Below are 24,115 nucleotides of genomic sequence, written 5' to 3'. Positions count from 1 at the left end.
TGAAGCAGCCACATTTGATACACAACAAGCAAGTGTTCAGGCAAATAATACATTTATAATAATCTAAAACTGTTTCAATGAAAAGGTAAAGTGAACTGAAGTGTTTGCAACCTGGAGTTGAAGAGTAGCCATATACATCACCAATTATATGAATCCATGCACGCTGCATGCAGACTTAAAATTTGTGTCATTTTATCATCATTTGAACAATGGCTTCTAATACACGTTATGGTCCATGTTTAATAACTTTACATTTGACCGAATAACACCTTTCCAAGCACAAAGTTGTTATATACCTTTACATCATTGCAGGGAATATTGTACTCCATAAAGTTTGATATAAATTATGTAGCTATAATCATCATGCAGTGCAAACAGAGTGTGAAGAGAAGCAGAAAAACCGAGTATGTCAACTGGAAACCAGGTGGCCTGTGGTTTGAATCCTGAAACCGTTTGTCCATTTGTGACTTTTCGCATATAGGCTGAAGCATGTGACATGTTGCTGTCATAGCAGAGACTACATATCAGTACTTCAGAAACTTCATTACTTCAGTCAACAGTCTTTTCTTTAATATTCTGTTGTACAACTCCCCAGGAGAATTTCTGAGATAGCATAATTTTAACTGTGTTGTTACTGGTATGCATAAATCAAGTAGTTATAACTGTACTTACTTGTTTTAATGCTAACTGTACTTAACAGAGTTGTCAAATGTCAACTCATTGTATCTAAATTTGCTGTACGTACTAAGCATTAACCAATATAAGTGAGGTGCCCTCCTGGCCACATGTTTTCACTATCTATAAGTAACTGACTGAGCATGTTCCCACGTATATACACACTGAGTTTTGTAATAATTTAGAGACTTATATGATTACACCTTTGCATTATAATTATAATGATTCCTGCACAGTACACAATATAATAATTATAATAATAATCACAGATTAATGAAAGGACAGTTACTACAAGTAATTACAAATATATCTGCAATCTGTATAATTATGTGTGCATAAAAAATAATCTGAAGATATACAATATAGCAATGTTAAATATTTTTGTATGGACTGTATTTATATAACAACAGTGATATAAGTAACAGTGAAAAAATCACTGCTCATGAATCTCCACCTTAATGTAGTTAAAAGTATATTGTTCCCATGGGTTCTCTCTATACACTTCTAGCCACAAGCCCCTGTTAAGAAAGAGGGTACGAGTATACTGAACTGGAGAAATCACTCCACTATCAATTGAAGTGTAGCATGAACCAAACTTTTCACGTGGCTTAAAAGTGAGGACAAATGCTTCTGGCAGAATAGATGAAGTGTGGGTAGCACCTGTAATTAATACATTTGAAGCAAGGACATTACCCATAGTTGCTTGTGCTCCTTGACAACGATTTCCAGTAGATTCTTCCCGCATCTGAAATCCTAGTCCACTATTGCTATCAGATATAAAGAACCGAGGATCACTATCTCCACTTCGTGCTCCGTTATCTAACCCCACAGTGATGACTGCCACAATGTCAGAATTACTTTCCAGTACATTAGGTGGTATTAACAGTATCCTGAATAGCCTGCTATTAGATACACTACTTGTACCAAAGGTCAATGATACTCCTGTAACTGAACTGTATGGAGTTGAAAAGAACGCTTCAGCTTGGATATCAACTGGAGTAAACACTTTGGAAAAGGGGACATACAAGTGCTGTCCTACACTGGCTCTTGTCATCTTAAGAACAAGTATATACATAGATAAAGATATTAAATACAAATAATGATATGTGTGTCCACGGTCATAACTTGCTTACCTCAGAATGAACTTGAAGTGCAGAACAGATCAATAGCACTATCACATACATCACCAGCATTGCAGCTGTTATAACAAACAATTCACTGTGCTCTCTTACTATGATTGGCATGTTTTATAGCATGAATTTTGATGATGCATGTCCTTAAGTGAGACATAGGCAGTCAGACAAGAACACTATCATAAACTTCCCCTCAATTGTGATATCACATGGACATTGTGCAGGATGATATCAACATTCCTATATATACATCCAAGTGTAGTCAAGAATCACAGTGATGACACTAATTGTTAAGACTCCGTATAGTTAGGAAACCATTGCTATTTAACCTTACAAGTATTAGTTCATTGTGATCTAATATTTAAAGTTTGCCTTGGTCCTCAATGCAGGGGAACTATACTATACCATAAGAAGAACTAATAGCCATAATTATCCCTTCCATGTTTTGACTGAACAATAAGTTCTGCACATATAGTATTCAGGTCAGAATGTTGATGGAAATGAACAAAGATATTTTATAATAAGCTGATAATCAGTCTGTTGATATATGTACAATAGCTTAGCCATTGTAGTTTGAAGCTTATGCTGTTTAAAGAGATCAGAGCAAAGAGCAAGAAGTTGTGACACATAAAGCAACAAGTGTATCAAAGAGTGCATGTGCAATATATAGCTTTGTAAAAGATACAGGAATATGTCATCCAGATGTAGCCATCAGATCATAACTCAATTGCAGCTATGGAGCGACAATGTATATTGAAATATTTTGTTAATAGAGTAGTGATTTAGTAGAAGGTTCAACAAAATTAAAGAGATCGGTCTAAAAGTAATACAAATATCAAATAGTTTGTCATTCTTATAGATCTAGAAAAGACAGATAAACAAGCCTCCAAAAGTGATCTGTACACAATGATACAGCTGAAAAGGGATGCAGTTATCAGCTATAAGTCAATGGTGACAGCCAAATCCTCAGTGATGTGAAATCATTGCAGCTCGGCTGTTTTATTAATGATATTACTAGTGAATGTCATTTACCTCTTGCATCTTTCCAACCATGCAATGATAGTGGCTGTTCTGGTAAGGTCTGTATAGGATCACAGAATTCTTGTTTAATGGCAATAGAGCTATTGATACATATTTACAGCCTAATATAAATCACCATTACTAATAGATGACTGGTGAGTAATCAACTTGTGACAGATGGCTTTTGTTAAGCTAATTTTGGTGAATTCATTATTTATAAGGTTCTCTACAAAGTGTAGTGCTAAAGAGCTAAAGAAGACCATTCCATTACAACCATGTATAATATTCAAAATATGTTGCTGTATAGCTCTTATAGATCAATGATAACAGGCTTATACATGTGCTCATATGTTTTTGCTAGCCTTGTGGCAATCATTAGATAGCAAGCTAATAACAAAAATCATTGCAGCAAAAATAAAAACTGACATCGATGAAACCATAACTCCAACTGTTAACAATTTTACAAATGCTGAAATGCACATGCATATATAAACAGCCAGGGTTTAGGATACATATCTATATATAAGTTGATAACAATATTATGGCTACAATGGACAAACTTATTCTGTTAATTCCATCAACAGGTGTTATGGATGCAAGTTCTGCTTATGGTGAAGCATAGTTTCTCCTGCATTGAGGTCCAAGGAAAAACCTTAGATAAAAGTCAGCCTCTTGTAAGGTTATTAGTAAATTATTGCATATATGACATGGCCTTAATGGAATCTTAACAGACATTGTTATGATTGGTTTGTAAATTGTATGTATTAACACTGTATATGGATGTTAGTGAATGCTGATGTCACCGCAGAGCAATATGTCTTCAACAGCACACATTCCATCCAATTTATATGGGGGAATATAGATACCACACAACCTATAAAACTATAATGGAGGGGGAAGGTTCATGATACAGTGAACTGAGTGAAGCATCTATACAGTGCTCTTGACTGATTTCCTATTGGCTGACATGTCTCACTCTAATCAGTTTAGGACGTGCATCATCAAAAGTTTACACTATAAAAGATACTGATTATAAGAACAACCATGCTGTAAGTTCTAAGATGATACAGGTGATTGTGTCACTGATCTGCTTGGTTATTCAGGTCCATTCATTGCCTGAGGTATGTTAGTCATTTTACCATAATCATTATGTGTATATAACATGTATATGACATGATATGTGTACAACTGCTTTATCTCAAACTACACATATTTTCTTTCAGGTGACAAGGCCAAGAGAAGGACTACGCTTACACTTACCCTTCTTTAAATTATACACTGCAACTACTATAAGTAATGAAGCAACTTTTACTGCTCCATTTAGTTCAGCTACAACAGTGGCACTGACATATAATGCAGGTGGAGTAGTCAATGGTAGGCTGTTTCGTCTACCATTGATGCCTGCTGATCTACTGGAAAGTAGTGCTGACATTGTGGCAGTAATCACTGTAGGGTTAGACAAAGAAGCACGAACTGGAGATAACGATCCTCGATTCTTTCTATCTGATGGGACCACTGGTATAGGATTTCAGATGCAAGAAGGAATAAGCAATCGTTGTCGTGGAGTGCAAGCAACTATGGGTGATACCCTATCTTCATTAGGGGTGATTTCTGGTGCACCTCATGTCTCATCAATTCTACCAGAAGAATTCATTCTTACCATTAAGTTGCGTCGATCGTGGGGCTCATGCTACAATTCTGTTGATAGTGGTGCAATTTCTCCAGTTCAGTATACACGTACCGTCTTTCCTAATAGAGGCTTGTGGCTAGAAGTGTATAGAGAGCACACAAGTGAGACGTATACTTTCAACTACATTAAGGTGGAACTTCATGTAGAAAACTGATGAACACTAAGAATGTTGCTATGTGTATACTGTGTATATGTATTGTATGCTTGCACCAACTTTGTAAAATACTCTACTACATATATATACACATATTTTACTTTTGTTTTGTTATATGCTCAATTATCACAATTTGGCTGCGGATGGCTGTGCATGCATGGGTGCACACTTTAGTGGTTTTCTGAAATTGCTTTCTGAAAAAGAATGTGCACTGTTGCATATGTGACCAGATTTTACAGAACCGATCCAAATCGCACATCAGGCAAAATCAAACTAACACCACCAGTGGATAGCTACACTATCGTACTACAAGTTTTGACCCTCAGCACTACTCAAACTACACGAGGCTGGTTTTTACACACGTCTTTTCTGGGTGGTGTGGAGTGCTCAAATGGCGGTTTCAGGCCTTGTGAAGGACCTGGCTTGGCAAGAGTCAGTGGTTTACTGGTGGACAGCCTTATAATGTTGGCCAGACGTGTTCTCTGTTGATTTTGCTACATATCAGCCACTAAGGAGCCAGCACAGCCCTGTGATCTCGTGTCTGGACTCCAATCGTGGTCTGCCTCCATTTTGAGGTCTAACTTTTGCCCTCCCCGCCACCCCCCAACCTCCACCCCCCAACCTCCACCCCCCAACCTCCACCCCCCAACCTCCACCCCCCAACCTCCACCCCCCAACCTCCACCCCCCAACCTCCACCCCCCAACCTCCACCCCCCAACCTCCACCCCCCAACCTCCACCCCCCAACCTCCACCCCCCAACCTCCACCCCCCAACCTCCACCCCTTTGTGAGCACTTGTGATACTACTTCGCTCGTCCAACTGCTCAGATTTTCTATCTTATTTGGCGGGAAACTGTACAAGCAGCTACAAGTACTGGAAGTGACTTGAAAGGTAGCAGATTGATGCATCTTTTGTGTAAATTTCATACGCGTGCTTGCTATCCTTGGAGAGTTATGCTGGTTTCAATTCTTTAAAACCGTTTATCTCGGAACTTCTAATGTGCGATTTGGATCGTTTTTCCAAAATCCAGTCACATATGTAGTGGATGTTCCAGTTAAGAGGTGTATATGCTTTGGGATTTAATACATATGTTTGACATTCCACAATGGCAATATATTACACCATTTTGCAGTTCTACAAACGGAGCTCAGCAGTGTGTTCCCTATTCATTGTATGCATGTGGACACGGTAGTATTGCATGTACCTAACTACATCGTATGTGTGCATGTGCCTATCTATATACATATACTATGTTATAACACAGTACAGTGTGTGCTATCACAAAGCAAAGTTAGTAATGTCTGGTGAATTTGTTCATGGCAAGTTACACATTAGATACCAAAGATTTTGAAATTTTCTATTGCGTGTTTTTGTGCATTACTACTGAAGGTACAGTTAGATGCATGCTGGTGGCACTAGAATGTACAGTTTATAATGCATAGTGTGTAGTAAATAGCACATGGTTTATGCAGCTAATACTGACAGTCTTCTCGAGCTCTTTATGTTTTAATACATGATACAGAGTACCATACCAGATAGCTGATCTAATAGTTGTTCATGCTAAACCCAACACTGTTTTGACAGGAATATAGCAAAACCTATGTCATGATGCTCTGTAACTTGAACACATCCTTGTGAGATTTGTAGTTTTACAACTACCTAGTCATACGTATGTCATAACAGGATTTGTATAATTTATGCTTAGTGTATAAAGTTATTGAAAACTGTTCTTTGTACATACATATCATGTATACTAACTAGTAGAAAGTCAAGCATGGAATCCTTATGGATAAGTATTGTACCTATGGTGGGATATAATTCTCTGCATGGCTTGCTATGAAAAATAAGTACTGGTACCTGATTAGTTTGTATTTGTAATACTTAGTCTAACAGCAACACACACAGTAATTATGAGCTGTCATGCAGAACATAATGATGAATGTCTTACCCCAAGTCACATGCTATCAAAAGAGACACAGTTTAGTCCTATAGTGTTATCATAAAACAAGCTACTTTCCTGATTAGATAGTAGTTGACAAGGGAGCTTATAGGTAACCTAGATGGTTTTGTAAAAAATAAACTATATATGTATGGTGTAATCAGCCTGCAGTCAGCATGTGTTTTGCTGACTTTTTATATACAGAGCAGTGCAGTCTTTCATTTGTCTACTTATATAGTTCCACTGCCAACTATATAAAGCAGTTGATAGCCATATCTATATTAATGGGTGTAGAACAATGGCTATCTGATGTGTGTAAGAGTATTTGTATAATTGTTTACTTACTCATCTTCAACTTAATTTTTAGCTGCAGGGATTTCTAAGGCATTCATACGATTGTAACATAAGTTTGTCCTAGTTTTCATACTGCAACCAAATCTTGGGATAGAAAAGTTGTAGTTAGAGACAAACCATGCACAATTAAGGACTAGGGACCCGCCGATTATGCTCATAATTTTACCTATTATGCTATGCTGCACCGCTCAAAAATTTACCTATTATGCTTAAATTTGTGCTCAATACTTATCTATTATACTCAAATTATGCCCAATTCTCAGTTCTCATACTCTACCAATAATTTCCAGTTTATGGATAAATAATAAGTGGCTGAAGCACAAACCTACTTGTCAGAATGCATATTACAGAAAAGATCGATATACTCTAATAGAACAGTCAGCTATATGATTGTTCTATTAGAGTTACTGACTGTTCTATTAGAGTATATCGATCTTTCTGTGATAGCTACTAAGGATTCATACTATTACACAAATATTCTACCCATTATGCTAGCATTATGCTCAATGTTTTCAGGCACCTATTATGCTCATAATTATGCCAGCATAATCGGCGGGTCCCTATTAAGGACCATGGATTTTAAGCCTCCACAGGTTTTTAAGCACAAAGAGGTGATTTTAAATGACTTTAAAAATAGGAAGGGGTGGGGGGAATGTTGAAACTGGCACTATGAATAGTACTCATTGTAGATTAAACAGTAATTACATGATCAGACACATCATTCTGCATTTCAAAGAGTTTCCATTCAAGACCTATACATGTATACATTCATAGGCTTTACAAGTCCTATAGTAGTGGGATAAAGATAAGCAATTATAAAAATTCTCAAGTGGTGACTGGTAGCCATATGTATAAGGGAACTATTGTGACAGATGGATGGAGTTACTAGTAGGCTATTGGCCAAGAACTAACTAAAATAATGCATGCACTGTCACTGGCTGTCATTCAAACCTTGTCCTGAACCCAGCTTAATCTTATAGACAAAGTTTCTAGCCTGATGGTGGAGTTTAATAATGGGCGGCAACTATACACTGTCCAGTGTTATCTAGTAGATAGCTACAGTAGTTGCCTTAGAATAATATAAAGTGCAGGGTTCCACCATTATCTTGCATTATTATACAACAGGAGTGTTAATAGCAATTGCAGGGTTTTCTTGATAGCATACAATTATAGACTTGGGTAAATACCTGGGAATATTCAACTTTGAAACTACACAGTAATAGATCAAGAGATTTCTAACATAGATAACTCTGCACTTTGCATCCCAAAAGCCCATTCTGGGATGTAGAAGCAATTAGATATTAAAATAATGTGTCAGAAACACAGGTGAGTTACATAAATTATAAACAGTCATTGGCTGGCAGGAGCTTTCAAAGCCCATGTGGCCTTAGATCTATAGGAGACTACACAAGAAATTGGATGCAGCAATCATGGTGTTAGCTATATATAGTAGCTAATACTGTACAGCTATAAGGAAGATAATACGCTTGGGTTGGCTTGACTTGTAAATATAGGAATAAGATGTTCTCTTCTTCATTATATAGCCAGACTTTTAAGTGATGGTAGGGCACACCTGCAGTGTTCATTACTGTACGTCTTCTTCATCCCATTTCCATGAGTGTTTATTCTTTACATTTGTGTTTTCAATAAAATTATGCATTTAGAGCATAATATTCTTTTCTTTAGGATCCATGAGAATGCTAAAGCCACAAAGTCAGAATCTTGGTTCTGACTCTTGATAAGGTATTGACTCCTGAATCTGGGTCTTGACAAGCCTGTAATATAGGGGTCAGAATCTTGATCTTGATGAATGCAAAAATCCAGATCCAGTGATCACATGATCCTCAAGCAACATGCATTCGAAGCATATGCATATCAAAGAAACCACAAATGGAGAAATGTTTCTTCATCAACATTCTGGTATGAATATATCTTACACTATAGGTATGTACAGGAATCATTGTCCAGTCAAAACATGGAAGTATCATGGCTACAAGTTCTTCTTATGGTGAAGCATAATTTCCCTTGCATTGAAGCTAAAGGCAAAACTTGGTGAAGTTCATGTCCACAAATGGGGACCACATAATTAACTAGCCACTTGTAAGGTCATTAGCAAAATTACATTATATAGGGATGAACTCAGGATTTAATTTAACTGTTATTATTATAATTGGTATGAACTTGTTTAATACGTAACTACATGCAGTACCTATTATTACAGGGGAATATAGATGCCATGCACAAAACCTAAAATTCTTTATTATAAAAGAGGGGAGAAATTTATGATACAATAATGGAGCATCCATATGTAGTGTTCTTGACTGACTTCCTATTGGTGGGTGTCTTGCTCTAATCAGTTAAGGACATGCGTCATCAAATTTACACTATAAAAGACAATGATTATAGCCCGGCATAGAGGGCATTTGATGGATATTGTACAACAGTATAACAATGATACAAGTGATTGTGCTATTGATCTGTTCTGCTCTTCAAGTTCATTCTGAGGTGTGTAAGTCATGACCAAACATACAGCATGTATATTTCTGTATTGTCTTTGTGATCAACTGTATTGCCCTTAAGATAATAAAGACCAGTGAAGGACAACAGTTCTACATACCCTATTTCAAACTCTTTACTCCATTTGATATACAAACTGAAGCAACTTTTACAACTCCATTATACAGTTCAGTAACTGGAGTATCATTAACCTATGGTGTAGGTGGTTCATACAATGGCAGGCTCTTATTCAGGTTATGATTAATACCTGCCAATGTACTGGGAAATGATGCTGACATTGAGGTAGTCATTACTGTAGGGCTAGACAGGGAAGTATGGAGTGGTGATAGTGGTCCTCAGTTCTTTTTATCTGATGGGAGTAATGGAATAGGATTTCAGATGCGAGAAGAAGCATCAGGAAATCGTTGTCATGGAATACAAGCAATTATGGGCGATACCCTCAGTTCAAGTGCATGTGCAGCAATTCCTGGTGCTACTCACATTTCAACTGTTTTTCCAGAAGAACTTGTCCTCACTATTAAGCCACACCAATTGTGGGGTGTATGTTATAATACTGTTGATACTGGGCTGATTTCACCGATTCAGTACACACGTACTATCTTTCCTGACAGAGGTTTGTGGTTAGAAGTGTACAGGGAGGGTACAAATGAGCAACATACTTTCAACTACATCAAGGTGGAGATTCATGAGCATTGATTAACTATAGCTGCCAGCCTTGGTGTTATGCAACTTTGTAATACAGTTTTGATATTAGCTATACATAAATGTATGTTTTTAGTAACCTGAGAATGTTTGCCTAAGGTAGTAAATATACATTTATATAAGAAAAATCTTGAAAATTGTGCATGGGAAATGAAATTACAATTACGTATACATTACATCAACATGCATCCTAATCTGAATACTACATGTGCACTTATTAGGAACTGATAGCACCACCATAATTGTGATCATAATACAATTATTTTTTTAATATACAAGTAGTCATATAGTGGCACTTAAAACACACTGTCCAGGATTGCAAATAAACTTTCATAGGTTTGTAGAATGGATATTATCAAGATGGCTGTAATTAGTAAGGAAGTAGCACAGTACGTAGTTTCCAATGTAAACTGTTCTGCTGGAAATTGCATTATTTGCCAGGATGGAAACCATAGCCCAGTGGAGGATCCAAGGGGGGCACAAGGGCATGTGACCCTCCCCAAAAATTTAAACATTCTAATAGAGCAGTCAGTCTAAAGTCAAGTACTTGAATGGAACCACTGCAAAATGGAATCTGTGGCAACATATTCCATGGGTACATTTAGCCACTAATAGCCTGCTGTAGATAAATGCACATGGTCCTTTGTATGACATTCTATATGACAATTGGCTCATAACTAAACTACTTGTGACTGTCGTCACTGATCCCTACAGGTACTAATCCAGAAATAAATCAAGGTGGGTGACTGGCCTGGATTTTAAGGTGAGAGACCTGACATCAGGGAAAGAGCTGACAATGTTATTGTCTGGTACAGTGAAGCACACAGTAACATGATATAGTCCTTCAGGTATTTTGTAATCCCAGTACAGCTAAGTTGATTATGAGTTGTCACCAGTGGTAAAAACAAATAAATCACATGTACACCTGTGTACATACTGCTCATTTATTTCTGCAGTATGTGATAGGAAGGAGTTGATAGTTTATATTAGGTTTGTTCTATTGGGTAAGTAAATGTGAACCACATACTCCACAAGAAGAAAGTTAAGAAACATTACCTTATAGGTTATAACTATACGTATAACATTTCCTGTATGTTTTCACTGAATAGCCAAATTTAAAATTCAACTTATCTTAATGCAGTATAACAATATGCCAAGGGCGACTTGCTGGCAAATAATGCACGGTATATGAAAGTAAACTTGATTCAGCCCTAAAGCAGACCCATATTTTCCTTCAAGAACTATACCGCCCATTATCTTAGATAATCCATTAATGCATAGTGCTACCAGCTACTGTTCTAAAGACCTGTTCAATGAATAAAGAATATTGATGTTTATTGACAGTAATACCAGTAATTTAACAGTAACAAAAAATAGTCAATTTAGTCCAATTTGTCTGTCTGTGAATGCTATCTCACTAGCTTATAGGGACCTGTGAGAAGGCTAAAGCCTGTGAATACAGGGAGTCAGAAACATGTTACTAAAACGTTGAAGAATGCAGAAAAAAATATCAGACCCATATCTTCAGCCTGGCTGTACTGAGTCCTATCCTTATAATCTCTATTCTGCAACAACAACAAAAGCCTTTTACTCAAAGTACTATTCAAACTACACTCTTACCACTGACTATTAGACTGACTGAATTCCTTTCCGAAAGGTTCTTTTATTCTATCTGTTGACCTGTCACATGACATCACTTTTGTAGATTCCAGGTTATTTTATAAGGTTTCAGCTGACTCAGTACCTATAAACAACTTTTAAATGATTAGCATGCAATGCAGCTACTTACATAGTTTGCTTTTGAGTGATGCAATTAAGATTTTCTTTTATTAAATTGAAATGTTGTATTGTGAAAATATGCAGCTACTTAGTTCATATATGCAAATAATTTGGTAACATTACGGTACTAACAAAAGAGATTTATGGTGGGTGGCCATCTATAAATTTTCAAATAGTGGTTCATGCATATAAACAAAAAGGAATCAAATGAATCTTCAAACCATACTCCCAGCTGCCCTAAACAGATTTTGTAACCATTTTGGCAACAGTTTGGTTTATATGTTTTGTCTAGTTAAGTGCAACCAAGTAATGATACTTTACTTAATAAAAAATGTACATAAAATGCTCTGTCTGCATGTACAATAACATTATGGTGAACACACTCTAACAAAAATACAGTCATCCTTAAGGAACTGACAAGTGGCAGTAATCTTACTGAGGTCTTGGTGGGAAACAAAACTACTGTGGCCAAGACAAGCTTCAGCCATGTCATTATGAAATACTCTATGAGTTACATTTCTGTCATGAACATAATCAATGAAGGGAAATCTTTGTGAATGGTGTTGATCATCACTAATCTGATTTAACAAGGTTACCTGAAGCTCAATTTTTAATGGCCAACTCAGGTCATTATCATGTCGACCTCGCATCAAACGTAAAAACATTGAACAATGAGTGCCTCCATGATTACCATGACCGCCAACATCAACACATAGCCGTATCCTGTATCCCGTGATGTCAGTATAAAAAGGGTTACTATACCAGTCTCTCTGAGTTTTCAACTTCTTTGCAACGCCCGTCATCTTAAAAGTCACTGGAATAATTTGGTTTCCACGCAATGATGCTTGGGTGGCTGAATGTAATTGCCTAGACCATGTCATTGGAGCAGGTTTAGCTGGCACCAAATTACTTGCACTAGCATCACTTGCAAAATTACTTGCACTAACATTACTTTGATGCAGGAGCAGTTCAAGAGTAGTGATTCTATTAGCAAACTGGCTCTTGACATCAGACAGTTCCCCTTTAGTCCTTGTTAGTTCTTTCAGTGCTTCATTCAGCTTGACATTAGTCGCATCCAACTCTAGTTTGGTTTCGTGTTTAGTTTTGCTCAACTCACCCCTGGTTTCATCCAGCTTATACTTGGTTAACTGTAAGTGATACTCCATCTTCTCCCTGTTGTGTTCCTTTTGTGCTTGACGTGTCATTCTCACCTCACATCCCATAGTATGATACTCACAATTGATCACTTCCAGTGGACATCCGCTCCTATGCTTGCTCATGTCTTTACGAGGAATACATATAGCCTCCTCACACTTATTAGGACAAGCCAGTGGATATTCATCACACTCTTCCTTATGTTTCCCCTCTATAAACTGATGTTCTCCTCTAAGTTGACAGTATGGGCAGTCCACCTTACGACATGGACACTCAGTCTCAACATGTTTGGTTAAATCTCGTCGTTGTATTATTCCACCACACCCACTAATACATAGCAAATCTTCATACTCACAACCTCCATCCTTCATAAGATGATTGTCAATGTAGTTAACTTCACCTTGCCACTCACAACCTTTCCCTCCGTTTGTACAGTACACGTGAAGACTTTTAACTTCTCTGTCTATTTGCTTGTTGGGAAATGTAACGAAGTCTTCACCACGACACACCGGACAGATGTTATTGACAATGCTTTTAGCTTCCTTCATACCGTCAAGACAAGACTTACAAAACACATGTCCACAACACATTGTGAGGTAAGGGTCTCTACTGGGAAGGTGACATATTTTGCACACGACTCTGTCTGGAGGTGAGCTGACAAACTGGTACTCGAAACCACCAGTACAAAGAACAATTGCCATGTTTGTGCCTCGGTAACTATGAATTTACGCGCCGTTCAATTCTGCAGTCCTCTCCCTCTTCTCGCCTAGATAAGCGCCCCATGGTCAACTAAAATTATTTATTTATGATGTGCACTTACCGTACGACAGGAAATTTTGACGAAAGGAAAATTTGACGAATTTGACGAATTTTTGGTGTCGTCAATATTAAATTCGTCAAACTTTTACTGAATAAGCGCCCCTATTTGTATAAATTTTTGTGTTGTGTGCGGGTTATGCGGCTGTGATCGAAGTGTGAAAGGACTCACTGACTTTCAAGCTAAGAATGTCAATTTTGCAGTACTATAAAGTCATCAAGAAGTCGAGAAGTAATGATCAAGTAGATTTTTTTTTTTTTTTTAAATTTATTTAAACAGGGAAGGTAGCATCAGCAAAGCTGTTTTTCAGCTACGCCCTGTATACAGCATACATGTATAAAACTACATACATTTACAAATTAATATTAACTACAATTATATTGTTCTAAATAGCTACTCCTGAATTGAAATAAAGTTGATGCGTGATACAAAGCAGCTGGCAGAGCGTTCCACAATATAGTACCTCTGTAATATAGGCTTCTTTTCCCATAATTAGTCCGTAGCTGTGGAACAAACAAGCGATGAGCATTTCTGCTGATACGTCCCGTAACATTAACAGCTTCATTGTCTGCGGCGATTTTACCAGATCCACGTGGTCCACTATCGGATGAAGTGCCAACAGATGCTATTACAGCTGCCAACGCTGCTGTCGCAAAGGCCATCACTAAGTGTGAAGCGTCACGAAATGAAAAGGGGCCGTATTTATACTTAACAGACGCGCAACGTTGTGAAAAAAGCTGCTGTCATTGGAACAACTGACACGTTGCGATACTACGCTCATCGATTTCCTGCACTTCGGTTGACAGAACCCACAGTTAGGCGACTGAAGAATGATTACAATGATTTTGTAAAAGATCTCCCTCAAGACAAGAGAAAGGAACTTAAAGAGTTGCCTCGCAAAAATAAGCAGGGCAGACCACTTCTGCTAGGCAACGAGTTGGACAAGCAGGTCCGAGACTACATTAAGTACCTTCGTATGCGTGGAACTGCTGTTAATACTGCAGTGGTAATGGCATCAGCAGAAGGTATTGTTAAAAGCAAGGATGCCAATTTACTCAAAGAGGATGGTGGATTTGGAGGGATTGAAATAACCAAAGGCTGGGCCCAAAGTTTGTTGAGCCGCATGGGGATGGTGAAACGTAAGGCTTGCAGTAAGAACAAGGTTGCACCTGAACAGTCAAAGAACAGTTTTTATTGGACATCAAACAACTTGTTGATTTAGAAGACATTCCACCTGCACTGATCATTAACTGGGACCAGACAGCTATAAACTATGTTCCGCCAGCATCATGGACGATGGAAGTTGAAGGGAGTAAAAGAGTAGACTTGGCCGGTAAAGACGACAAAAGGCAGATCACTGCTTGTTTTGCTGGCACGATGGAAGGCGATTTTTTACCACCCCAGTTAGTGTATGAAGGTAAAACGCCTCGTTGTCTTCCACAAGTCAATTTTCCCGATGACTGGCATGTAACTTATTCAAGTACTCACTGGTGCAATGAGACCACTATGCAAGACTACATTGATGAAATCATTTTACCTTACATTAGTATGAAGAGGAAGGAGATGAAGCTACCATCAAATCATCCTGCACTGCTGCTGTTCGATAATTTTAAAGCACAGTGTACAGAGGCACTGCTGACACACATTGATGCACATAACGTGTATGTGGTACTTATTCCTGCTAACTGCACAGATAGGTTACAGCCGTTGGACATAAGTGTCAATAAGCCAGCAAAAGACTTCTTGCATAAGCAATTTCAAGAGTGGTATTCAACCAAAATTTGTTGTCAATTCCAAGGAGTGGATCCTAAAGAGCCAGTTGATCTCAGATTAACTATTATGAAACCATTAGGAGCAAAGTGGATGATTTCTTTGCACAAGCATTTCAAAAGTAATCCTACGATTATTCAAAATGGATTCAACTTTATTATAAAGTACTTAAAGCAGTCTACCTAGTTTAATTCATTGCAATTTTGGTTTAATGGACTAAACATTTTGTTATATTATGCAGCACTGATCATAATAACTATAAATCAAACACACTAAAGAGCACCTGTACACATAGCTACATGCAGTATAACATTATAACTGCATGCACCTATACGTGTCATCTATACCACAGGAAACAGCAAAAACGATTCACTGGTGAAACATTTTACTAAGTGGACTCTCATTCCTTCCTGTCGGAAGTGAAGTTTACTTGGATTTAATCCAAAAGCAACTGCAACAGCAATGCCAATAGCAAAAACTCCACAGTCATTTGAGCCTTTCTGCTTCTGTGAAGGACTTAACCTTACCCTTGGCTTAGTGTTTCCAGAAGAAAACAGTTTCATAACAGTGCGCAGTGATTCCTTATCTAGGGAGCTAAAAATAGAGTCATAAACCTTTACTTCACCACTCTCACATCCAATGGTTGTGGCAAGTATCCAGTGGCTTCGATCTTTGCAGAAGACTATTTGAAGTTTATTATCGTTTATCTGGTCATCTGCAGTGCATGGCTTGCATTGAAATAATGTTGAATGAAGTCCATTGAGATTTGAAAATTGTAACTTCAGAATCCTTTGTGCTAAATTTATCTCAACATCTGTTAGCTTCTCTCCCATAATAATAGCTTCTTCATTGAATTTCTTCAGTCGCTTTTTAGGTGGAGAACAAACAACTTCTTCTACCACAATGTTATTATGAACCACAGATTGGGTTGAGGCTATGTTGGTCTGGCTTTCCTCATCACGAACAATACAACGTTTCTCATCATCATTGATAGTTGAGCAGGGTATTGGAGACTCAGATCCACTGTTACAGTAGCCCTTACAACTTTCTTCCATCTTAATTTCTACAGCCATAGCCTATTCTTTTTCAACCATAGATGATGTTGACTTCTCTAAAGAAAACATGGTAGATGTGGATAGTGCGGCACAAACCGAAATTTCAGTCTTTTTACAAATTCCTGGGATGAACTGATCATGAATCGCAACTTACAAGGCACTTCAAGTCCACCTTGGATCAAATCAATGTTGTACCTTCTACTACCAGTAACGGTGCATTGAATAATACCACGTCGCCGGATAAAAGCATTGCAAGAGGCAGATATTCTTCGGGAAACGTGTCCAACAATTGTGTCGAGCCCATCCATTTGTTTCACGACAGCCACAGCGAGAGGGTCATGTGAATTTCCTATTTCGCGCTGACATTTTTTATGATTTATGATTATGATTATATACTGGGTCGAGACAGCACAGCTGATAAAAAAACATTTAACATATACATGCATACATAAAATTATTTATTGTGTGATGACAAGGTGGTTGGTAAAAATTTCTGTGGATTGCTCTTCAATAAAGTTGTTAGGTAAAGTGTTCCATTCTCTCAAAGTATTCGGAAAGAAGCTTTTCTGATACGATACAGTGGAACTGACTATTTTAACTCTTCTCCAATGATTGGATTCTCCCAAATAACTTTATACACATGGTGTCCTTGAATAGCAGAACAGACGGTAAATTCGAACATCACCATAACCACGGGTACACACGTGCATAGATCGTATATTCTTCGTACCCGGGATTGGAATCTACCAGCTTTTCACACTTTACTCCGCACCCCGACCACAACTCGGACCACGAAGCAGCCTTACTAGTTTCTTACCACAATCGATTGTATCTTAGTGCACGTGTGGAGGTAAGACTCGAGTTTCTATGGCACGTTCTGTGGCTTTTGGCCCCTTTACCAGTTCGTGTGTACAGGAGCCGACACAGTACGTCCACATTTGTGTTTTGCACTGTATCTAGAGCTGTGTGTAATTGTTATTTTTTTGTTATTATTATTTTAGTAACCCCTTGATTGCTGCCAGTCACAGTGAAGTGCACAATGCTATTTCCAATATTATGAAAGACCCATTATTTTCCATACCAACTGCTGAAGCACGGGAATGTCTTGAAGCTGCGAGGTGTCTGGTGGTGTTTTTTGTTCAGCCAATTGAGCCTGCCAAAGGCTTTTGTCGGTGGTTAGTCACTTCCTTGATGGCAATTGTGGACAAGAGCAAGCATGCTACTACCAGAGTAGACAAAGAAAAGTTGTGGATTGGATATCATCAGCTTACAAGCTCACTCCCATTCAATGACAAATGGAAGCGTTTTTTAATGCAAGTTAAGGTGCAGGCCACACCTCTTTTGTACCAACATATTACGGATCAAGTTTTTGAATCTATCATAAAGAGATCTTTCACCGTACCAGTCACAGAGCCGACTGATGATGATAATGCAAGTGAGCTCACTCACCAAGATGAAAATGTTATACGTTATGTTGGTGGATACGTCATACATCACCTGAAGAAGGACCGCAATAATGCCACCCTTGTTCCCATACTTGAGAAGTTAGTTGACAAGCAGGGGCAATCTGGATTTGACCCTACACGAATGTGGATCAATGTTCTTAACCGAGGTGGGCTTACAAGGATTACTGATCTAGCATATCAATGTTTTCGTGACATAGAAATGGCTACTAGAAAATACCTTCGAGCTGACAAAACTAGAGATATGAATGAAACATTTAAGAAGAAGATCGCAACTTCTATTTTAAGTGATGAGGACCTACTGTTTGACTGGCAATTGGCTGTGGGATTGGTTGACCAAAGTAAATCTGACAAATGCCTAACTAAGATCATTGACAAATGGATCGTGATCCGCGGATTCTCTTTCGCTAAGTCAATGATGGAGATGTACAAACAGTCATCAAAAAAGGGAACAGACAAATCTAAACCTTTGCGAAGTAAACTTTTTACAGATGAGATGTAAATTTTAATGTAATTCAATAATGAGATGTAAATTTTAATGTAATTCAATAATGTGTTGAAAATGAAAGCAACCATGAAATATTTACAACAATAATAATTTTTTAAAGTAAAGTGTTCTGCATGTACAGTGTATTTAATCAGAATAATGACGGCGTCTTTTATTTAATCAGAATAATGACGACCTCCACCTGTGCTTTCAATAATGTCAACAGGTTCTGTTTGAGTTGAAGCTTCAGCTGTGAACACACCACTGGTAGATGACTCAAGTTCAGTTGCACAAATGTCTACAAGATCTGTCTGAGTGGATACTTCAGTTGTCAATGTACCACCATTCACAGTATGTTCAGCATCACTCAATAAAGCTGTGCAGGTGGCTTTTTCATTAAGATTACCAAAAGACATCTCCACCCTACTTGTACTAGTATTCTGTTTTGTTCTGCTGCCATCATCAAGATCATCCGTGGCCAAAGGTATTTCAACATCATCGGCACTCCCTGTTTGATCATTTGGGGGCAAATCAACAGTGCTTGTGGCTGTGTTCCGGTCTATACTGCTTTCAGCAATAACATCGTCATTCACCAAAGGTGCCGGAACGCTACTTCCAATGGAAGGCTGTATAGAACTTACAGACTCATAAGTGGTACCTGCAGGTATAGCAACTGGACTTTCTACTAGTTTAGCTTTCTTCCTGGGAGGCAACTCAACAGTGCTTGTGGCTGTATTCCAGTCTCTGCTGGTTTCATCGACATTGTCATCCAAAGGTGTCAGAACGCTACTTCCAGTTTCATCAATACAGCCAGCAGAAGGCTGTGTAGCTAATACGGACTCCTTAGTAGTACCTGCAGGTATAGCAGCTGGATTCTTTGATGGCTTAGTTGATGGTTTAGCCTTCTTCCTGGAATAATTCTTCCGCTGCACAAGATGAAACCTACGACCCATCTTCTTGAGCTCCAGGAATAAACATTTCTGTTTAAAAGCAAAAAAAAAGCATTAAAGTATATAAATCAGGCTGTGCACTAAAATACTGTTTATAAAAATCTTTGTAAAGCACAACACAATTGCAGTAAAGGGTACACAAACCACATGCTGTAAAACTACAAAATAGAGACCTAAAACAAGAATTCGGCATGTTTCGGTCTTTTTAATGGTACAGGGACGCACAACAATGTAAGATACACTAGCGGATATATTTTCATGATTCTACATGCCTCTAATGGCGAGCATTGGGTACACACTCTATTCCAAAAAAAGAAGCACTCATGACTCTTTCGCCACGGCGAAAATCCGACTTTTAAAGTATAGTAATATCATTATGAACACATTTCAACTCGATAACAACGACATATTACCGTAAAGATCACTGTAAGACAGCTCAAACTCCATGAAGAAATGGCATGGTTCCGCGACTAAATGGCGCCATACGTATATTCACGGATATTAATCGTGACACTTTGGTTAGCACGTTAAGGTGTTAAACACAACCGGGGTGAGGATTGTGCTACGCAAGCTATTGAAGTTTCCAATCCCGGGTACGAAGAATATACGATCTATGGTACGGTAGTGTTAGGCGCAATTTGTGAATTTGCGCAGTTTATAAATTGCGCTGCGCATTTTGTGAATTCATAAAATGCGCAACAATTTATAAATTGTTGCGCAGTTTGTGAACTACCGTAAGAGCTGCGCATTTTATGAACATCAACTGGATTCTGGTCCATTCAGCGTACCGCCGCTATGATTCAAGTGCATATCATAGCTGCTTTCAGGGAGGAATAACAGGCTTCTTTTACCCCCTTGCTATGTGATGTTACTGTATAAATTTTATAAGGCCTTCTGGTATACAGGCTCTGCCTTTACAAAGTACTTTAATCATAATAATAATAATATATTTACTAGCTGAAGGGACATGGATAAAGACACATTCTAGCTACATTGCAGATCTCTCCTGTAAGGTTCCTTTGCGTGTTTGCAGCGTGCCCAAGTTGCAGCTCAGGGGCGGATCTAGGATTTATAAAAGGGGGGGGCTAAGTCAAGGTACTAATCTCTTGGGTAGAGGTGTGTGAAGCACACTTCCCAGCATGCGAAGCATGCTGGAACTAGGGGGGTCTGGGGGCATGCCCCCCCAGGAAAATTTTGAAAAATTGATGCTAAAATACTGCAATTTGGAGACATTTCCACATAAAATCCCTAATATTTTCTGCCTGTAGATATTTTATATACTGCCTTTAGATTATAGGTATGGCTCTCTGAAGCATTTTGCTAATGGAAAAGTTTGGGTAGGTACGGACAACCAAGAATAGATGCATGTTAGAATAATAATGTTGAAAGTAGAAAATTTTGAAATTTGAACAATACAAGATTGAATTTGAGAGCATTTTCAATGGTAATTGTGTACCTGAATTAAGTATTGCCATACATATTAACTACACAAGTAGATGAATGAAGCCCTTTAAACATGCAGACCAATGCACTTCATTGTATGTAGCTATAGGTGCAGGCAGATTTGGAAAAATTCCATAACAGAACCAACTACATGTTTCCAGTGAATGTTCTATTAGAGTAGTTAGCTGACTGCTCTATTAGAGTATCTCGATCTTGTACGCCTCCAATGCTGATCCGGGTCCTTGTTGCATAAACTTTAGCATAAATCCACTGATAATACCTTGGAAAATGTTTATAAGGTGGTTTTATGAGTATTTGTATTATTAGTGATCATATAATTATGCTAAGACAAAATTTCATTATAATACTCAGCATATTGATCAAGTAAAGCCTAAATATGAAGGGGGGGGGGGGGGGCTTCAGCCCCCAAAGCCTCCCCCCCTGGATCCGCCCCTGCAGCTGGCCTGGATAAGGTGTATACTGTCTTTCTCAGTTTTGCCCTCTGCATACTACAGCATTTGTAGTAGCTAGCAGGTTCATCTCGTTTCGTTCAGCTGATATTGATGGGCGCATGTACAGTCCAGCCTGCATGTATGTTTTTCTATAGCATTTGTCCAGCACAAACACTGTATATGCATGTTCCACCAGCTATGAAATGTTTATCAGCACATAAGGTTTGGTGCATTGTAACTCGTGTCCCAACATTATATCTTTAATGTCCAGTTTACATGGTACACATACTTATAGTTTCACTCTCACATTATATATCCCATGCATGCAGATGTAACATGCAGTTACATATTATGTCACCTCATACAGCTATTAGTGCAAACATATAGTGTTTGGAATCAGGTATGCTGTGTTACACATGTAGCTAAGTATACTCCAATACATAAGTTACAAAGGCACAGCTCTATTTGATCAATTTTGATGAACAGCAAGACCTAGAAAAGTTATATCCACTTTCATCTTGCCTGGTGTAACCACATGTCTTCGTAGACACCATTCATGGTACCATACCCCTGATGAGCAACTATTGCACCTGACCTATGGAATCCACACACAAATACAAATTTGTTTGCATAACTAGACCTCACCATGTCAGTCATATCATCATCCAAACTAATCATTCCACAAGAATGACAATAGTAATCAAGTGATTCTAAATAAACAAACGTTATCTGTTAATAATCCATGTGCATGACACATCTTAACTCATCAGAATATACAACAGACTATGAAAAAATTCACTGATTCACTAAGAAATCCAACTATTCACCAAGAAGGTTAGAACAATATAGATATATACAAACGTGTATATGTTTACTTAATGGTACAATTGAGTACACAGAATGTGATGATGTATATTGAACTGTTTGCTGAAGCAATTTAATAGGTGAATAATTATAATAATTTTTGTGGCATAGTCTAACTTATTTCAATGCATTTCATTTTAAACAAAGGATAGTTGAGTTTCACTCAGTGGGTAGTCTGCACAAACAGAGTAAGTCAAATAGTCACAGTTAACTGAAACAGGTGCCATACTTCATGTATTCATCTGAACGTACCCCCAACAATAATTAGGCCACTACACTTTGTTTTCAGCCATGTTCAGCCAGTTACACAGCATTGCATGGGAATTAAGCTCCTCTGGAACCATTCCAGTCACTACAGTAACAGAAAATACAGATAACTTCTGTTACACGTGTAGGGAAGCCATTACGTGAAGCTATAGCTACCACAAATCAACATCTTCCACTGTCAGCAAAGATACATAAAAGAAGACTCAAGTAGGACCATGATGTTCGCATTATAAGTACTGCGGTATGCCAAATTAAGATACCAAGCAACGTTGAACAGTGAAGAAATCAGGGGGTCTGTTCCAGGTAGTTGTAAAGCGAAGTACCGTGTGAAAATACACACATAGCTAGGGGGTCTGGAGGCATGCCCCTACAGATTTCTTCTAAGATCACTTACTGACTGCTCTATTAGAACAAATGACTGTTCTATAAATCTTTTTCCCAAACTAATATATCAGAAAATTGATAGGCGGGCTCCATAAATTGATAGCACAAAGGTTTGGTCTCTTGCAAAAATATCAGCTAAAATCCAGCCTGATTTGTCCTTCACTACAGCTTGGCATTATTACAAACTTGGGAACTTGATTACCTGTTCAGTATTATATAATATTGCTATATAATTAACCACCCATCTCCACAATGTCCAGGTCTTATGACTAATGGCTATAAATTTTTGTGATGCTTGAGAATATGATAGCATACGTAATTCACTATACTTCCATACCTCTGTAAGTATTTTCTTGTAGTCTACATGTCCATTTTCAGTTGAATGCACATGCTCTATTACGCCATAAAAATTCTCAACTGTTGCAACTAAACGATGGTGGCCTAAGACAGTTTTGTCATTCTCATTCTGTAATTACAGAATTTTGTGAAGGGCAGGCACAAACAAAGCAGGTTTAGTTTCTTACCCTTTGCTTGGCAAGGCAAATATAGAACATCTTCCTGAAATTCACTGCATGAGCTCTGGGTTAACAAAACAAACCGGCTTCCAGTTTGTTTCAGCAATGAATATCACTTCTTTCCACTCCATTCAAAATGTCTGTTATCTTCTGCACCTTCTCCCGCTCCATTAAGTTACTGTAAATAATACCAAGGAAGATGCAGAATGGACATGATAATGGTGTATAAGATAGTTCAAGGCATAAGTGGATGTCCCTTTGAGAATTTCTTTGTCATCAATGTTATATCTACAAGAAACAATGGATGTAAACAGTATATAGTCATCTCAACACCAGGAAATGTTACAGTAGCTTTTCTCAAAGAGTGGTCAATGATTGGCCAGCCTCCCAAGACATGTATACAGTCATCCAATGTTTTTCTATTTAGAAAAAAAATTGGCAACGGTTTCGTCTTGACTTTTGGTAATAGGTTTATATTAGGAGTTGGTATATAAGACAATTGTCTTAACCATTAATATACAATGTACC

General features: G+C 38.0%; 1 protein-coding gene and 2 long non-coding RNA genes across 3 annotated transcripts; 1 reads left to right on the top strand and 2 right to left on the bottom strand.

Annotated features, from left to right (window-relative positions):
• Positions 1 to 12,267: 12,267 nt before the first annotated feature.
• On the bottom strand, positions 12,268 to 13,910 carry LOC136266466 (TNF receptor-associated factor 5-like). Its single transcript, XM_066061480.1, has one exon. It carries the CDS (start codon positions 13,819 to 13,821, stop codon positions 12,334 to 12,336), a length of 1,488 nt encoding a protein of 495 aa, XP_065917552.1. The 5' UTR covers positions 13,822 to 13,910; the 3' UTR covers positions 12,268 to 12,333.
• Positions 13,911 to 17,474: 3,564 nt separating this feature from the next.
• On the top strand, positions 17,475 to 18,831 carry LOC136266279 (uncharacterized). The gene is made up of 3 exons (XR_010706020.1): positions 17,475 to 17,612; positions 17,764 to 18,374; positions 18,426 to 18,831. It is a non-coding gene; the product is annotated as an uncharacterized lncRNA (long non-coding RNA).
• Positions 18,832 to 21,914: 3,083 nt separating this feature from the next.
• LOC136265499 (uncharacterized) lies at positions 21,915 to 23,471 on the bottom strand. Its single transcript, XR_010705560.1, has 3 exons — positions 23,410 to 23,471; positions 22,203 to 22,267; positions 21,915 to 22,152 (listed from the first exon to the last, which is right to left on the bottom strand). It is a non-coding gene; the product is annotated as an uncharacterized lncRNA (long non-coding RNA).
• Positions 23,472 to 24,115: the final 644 nt, after the last annotated feature.

Source organism: Dysidea avara, chromosome 9, assembly GCF_963678975.1.
Source record: "Dysidea avara chromosome 9, odDysAvar1.4, whole genome shotgun sequence".
Taxonomy (NCBI): domain Eukaryota; kingdom Metazoa; phylum Porifera; class Demospongiae; order Dictyoceratida; family Dysideidae; genus Dysidea; species Dysidea avara.
The sequence above is the reverse complement of the archived record's forward strand: the minus strand, read 5'-3'. Positions and strand labels throughout refer to the sequence as shown.

Coding starts and splice junctions, on each gene's coding strand:
- LOC136266466 (XM_066061480.1), bottom strand. CDS start 13,821: ATGGCAATTGTTCTTTGTACTGGTGGTTTCGAGTACCAGTTTGTCAGC.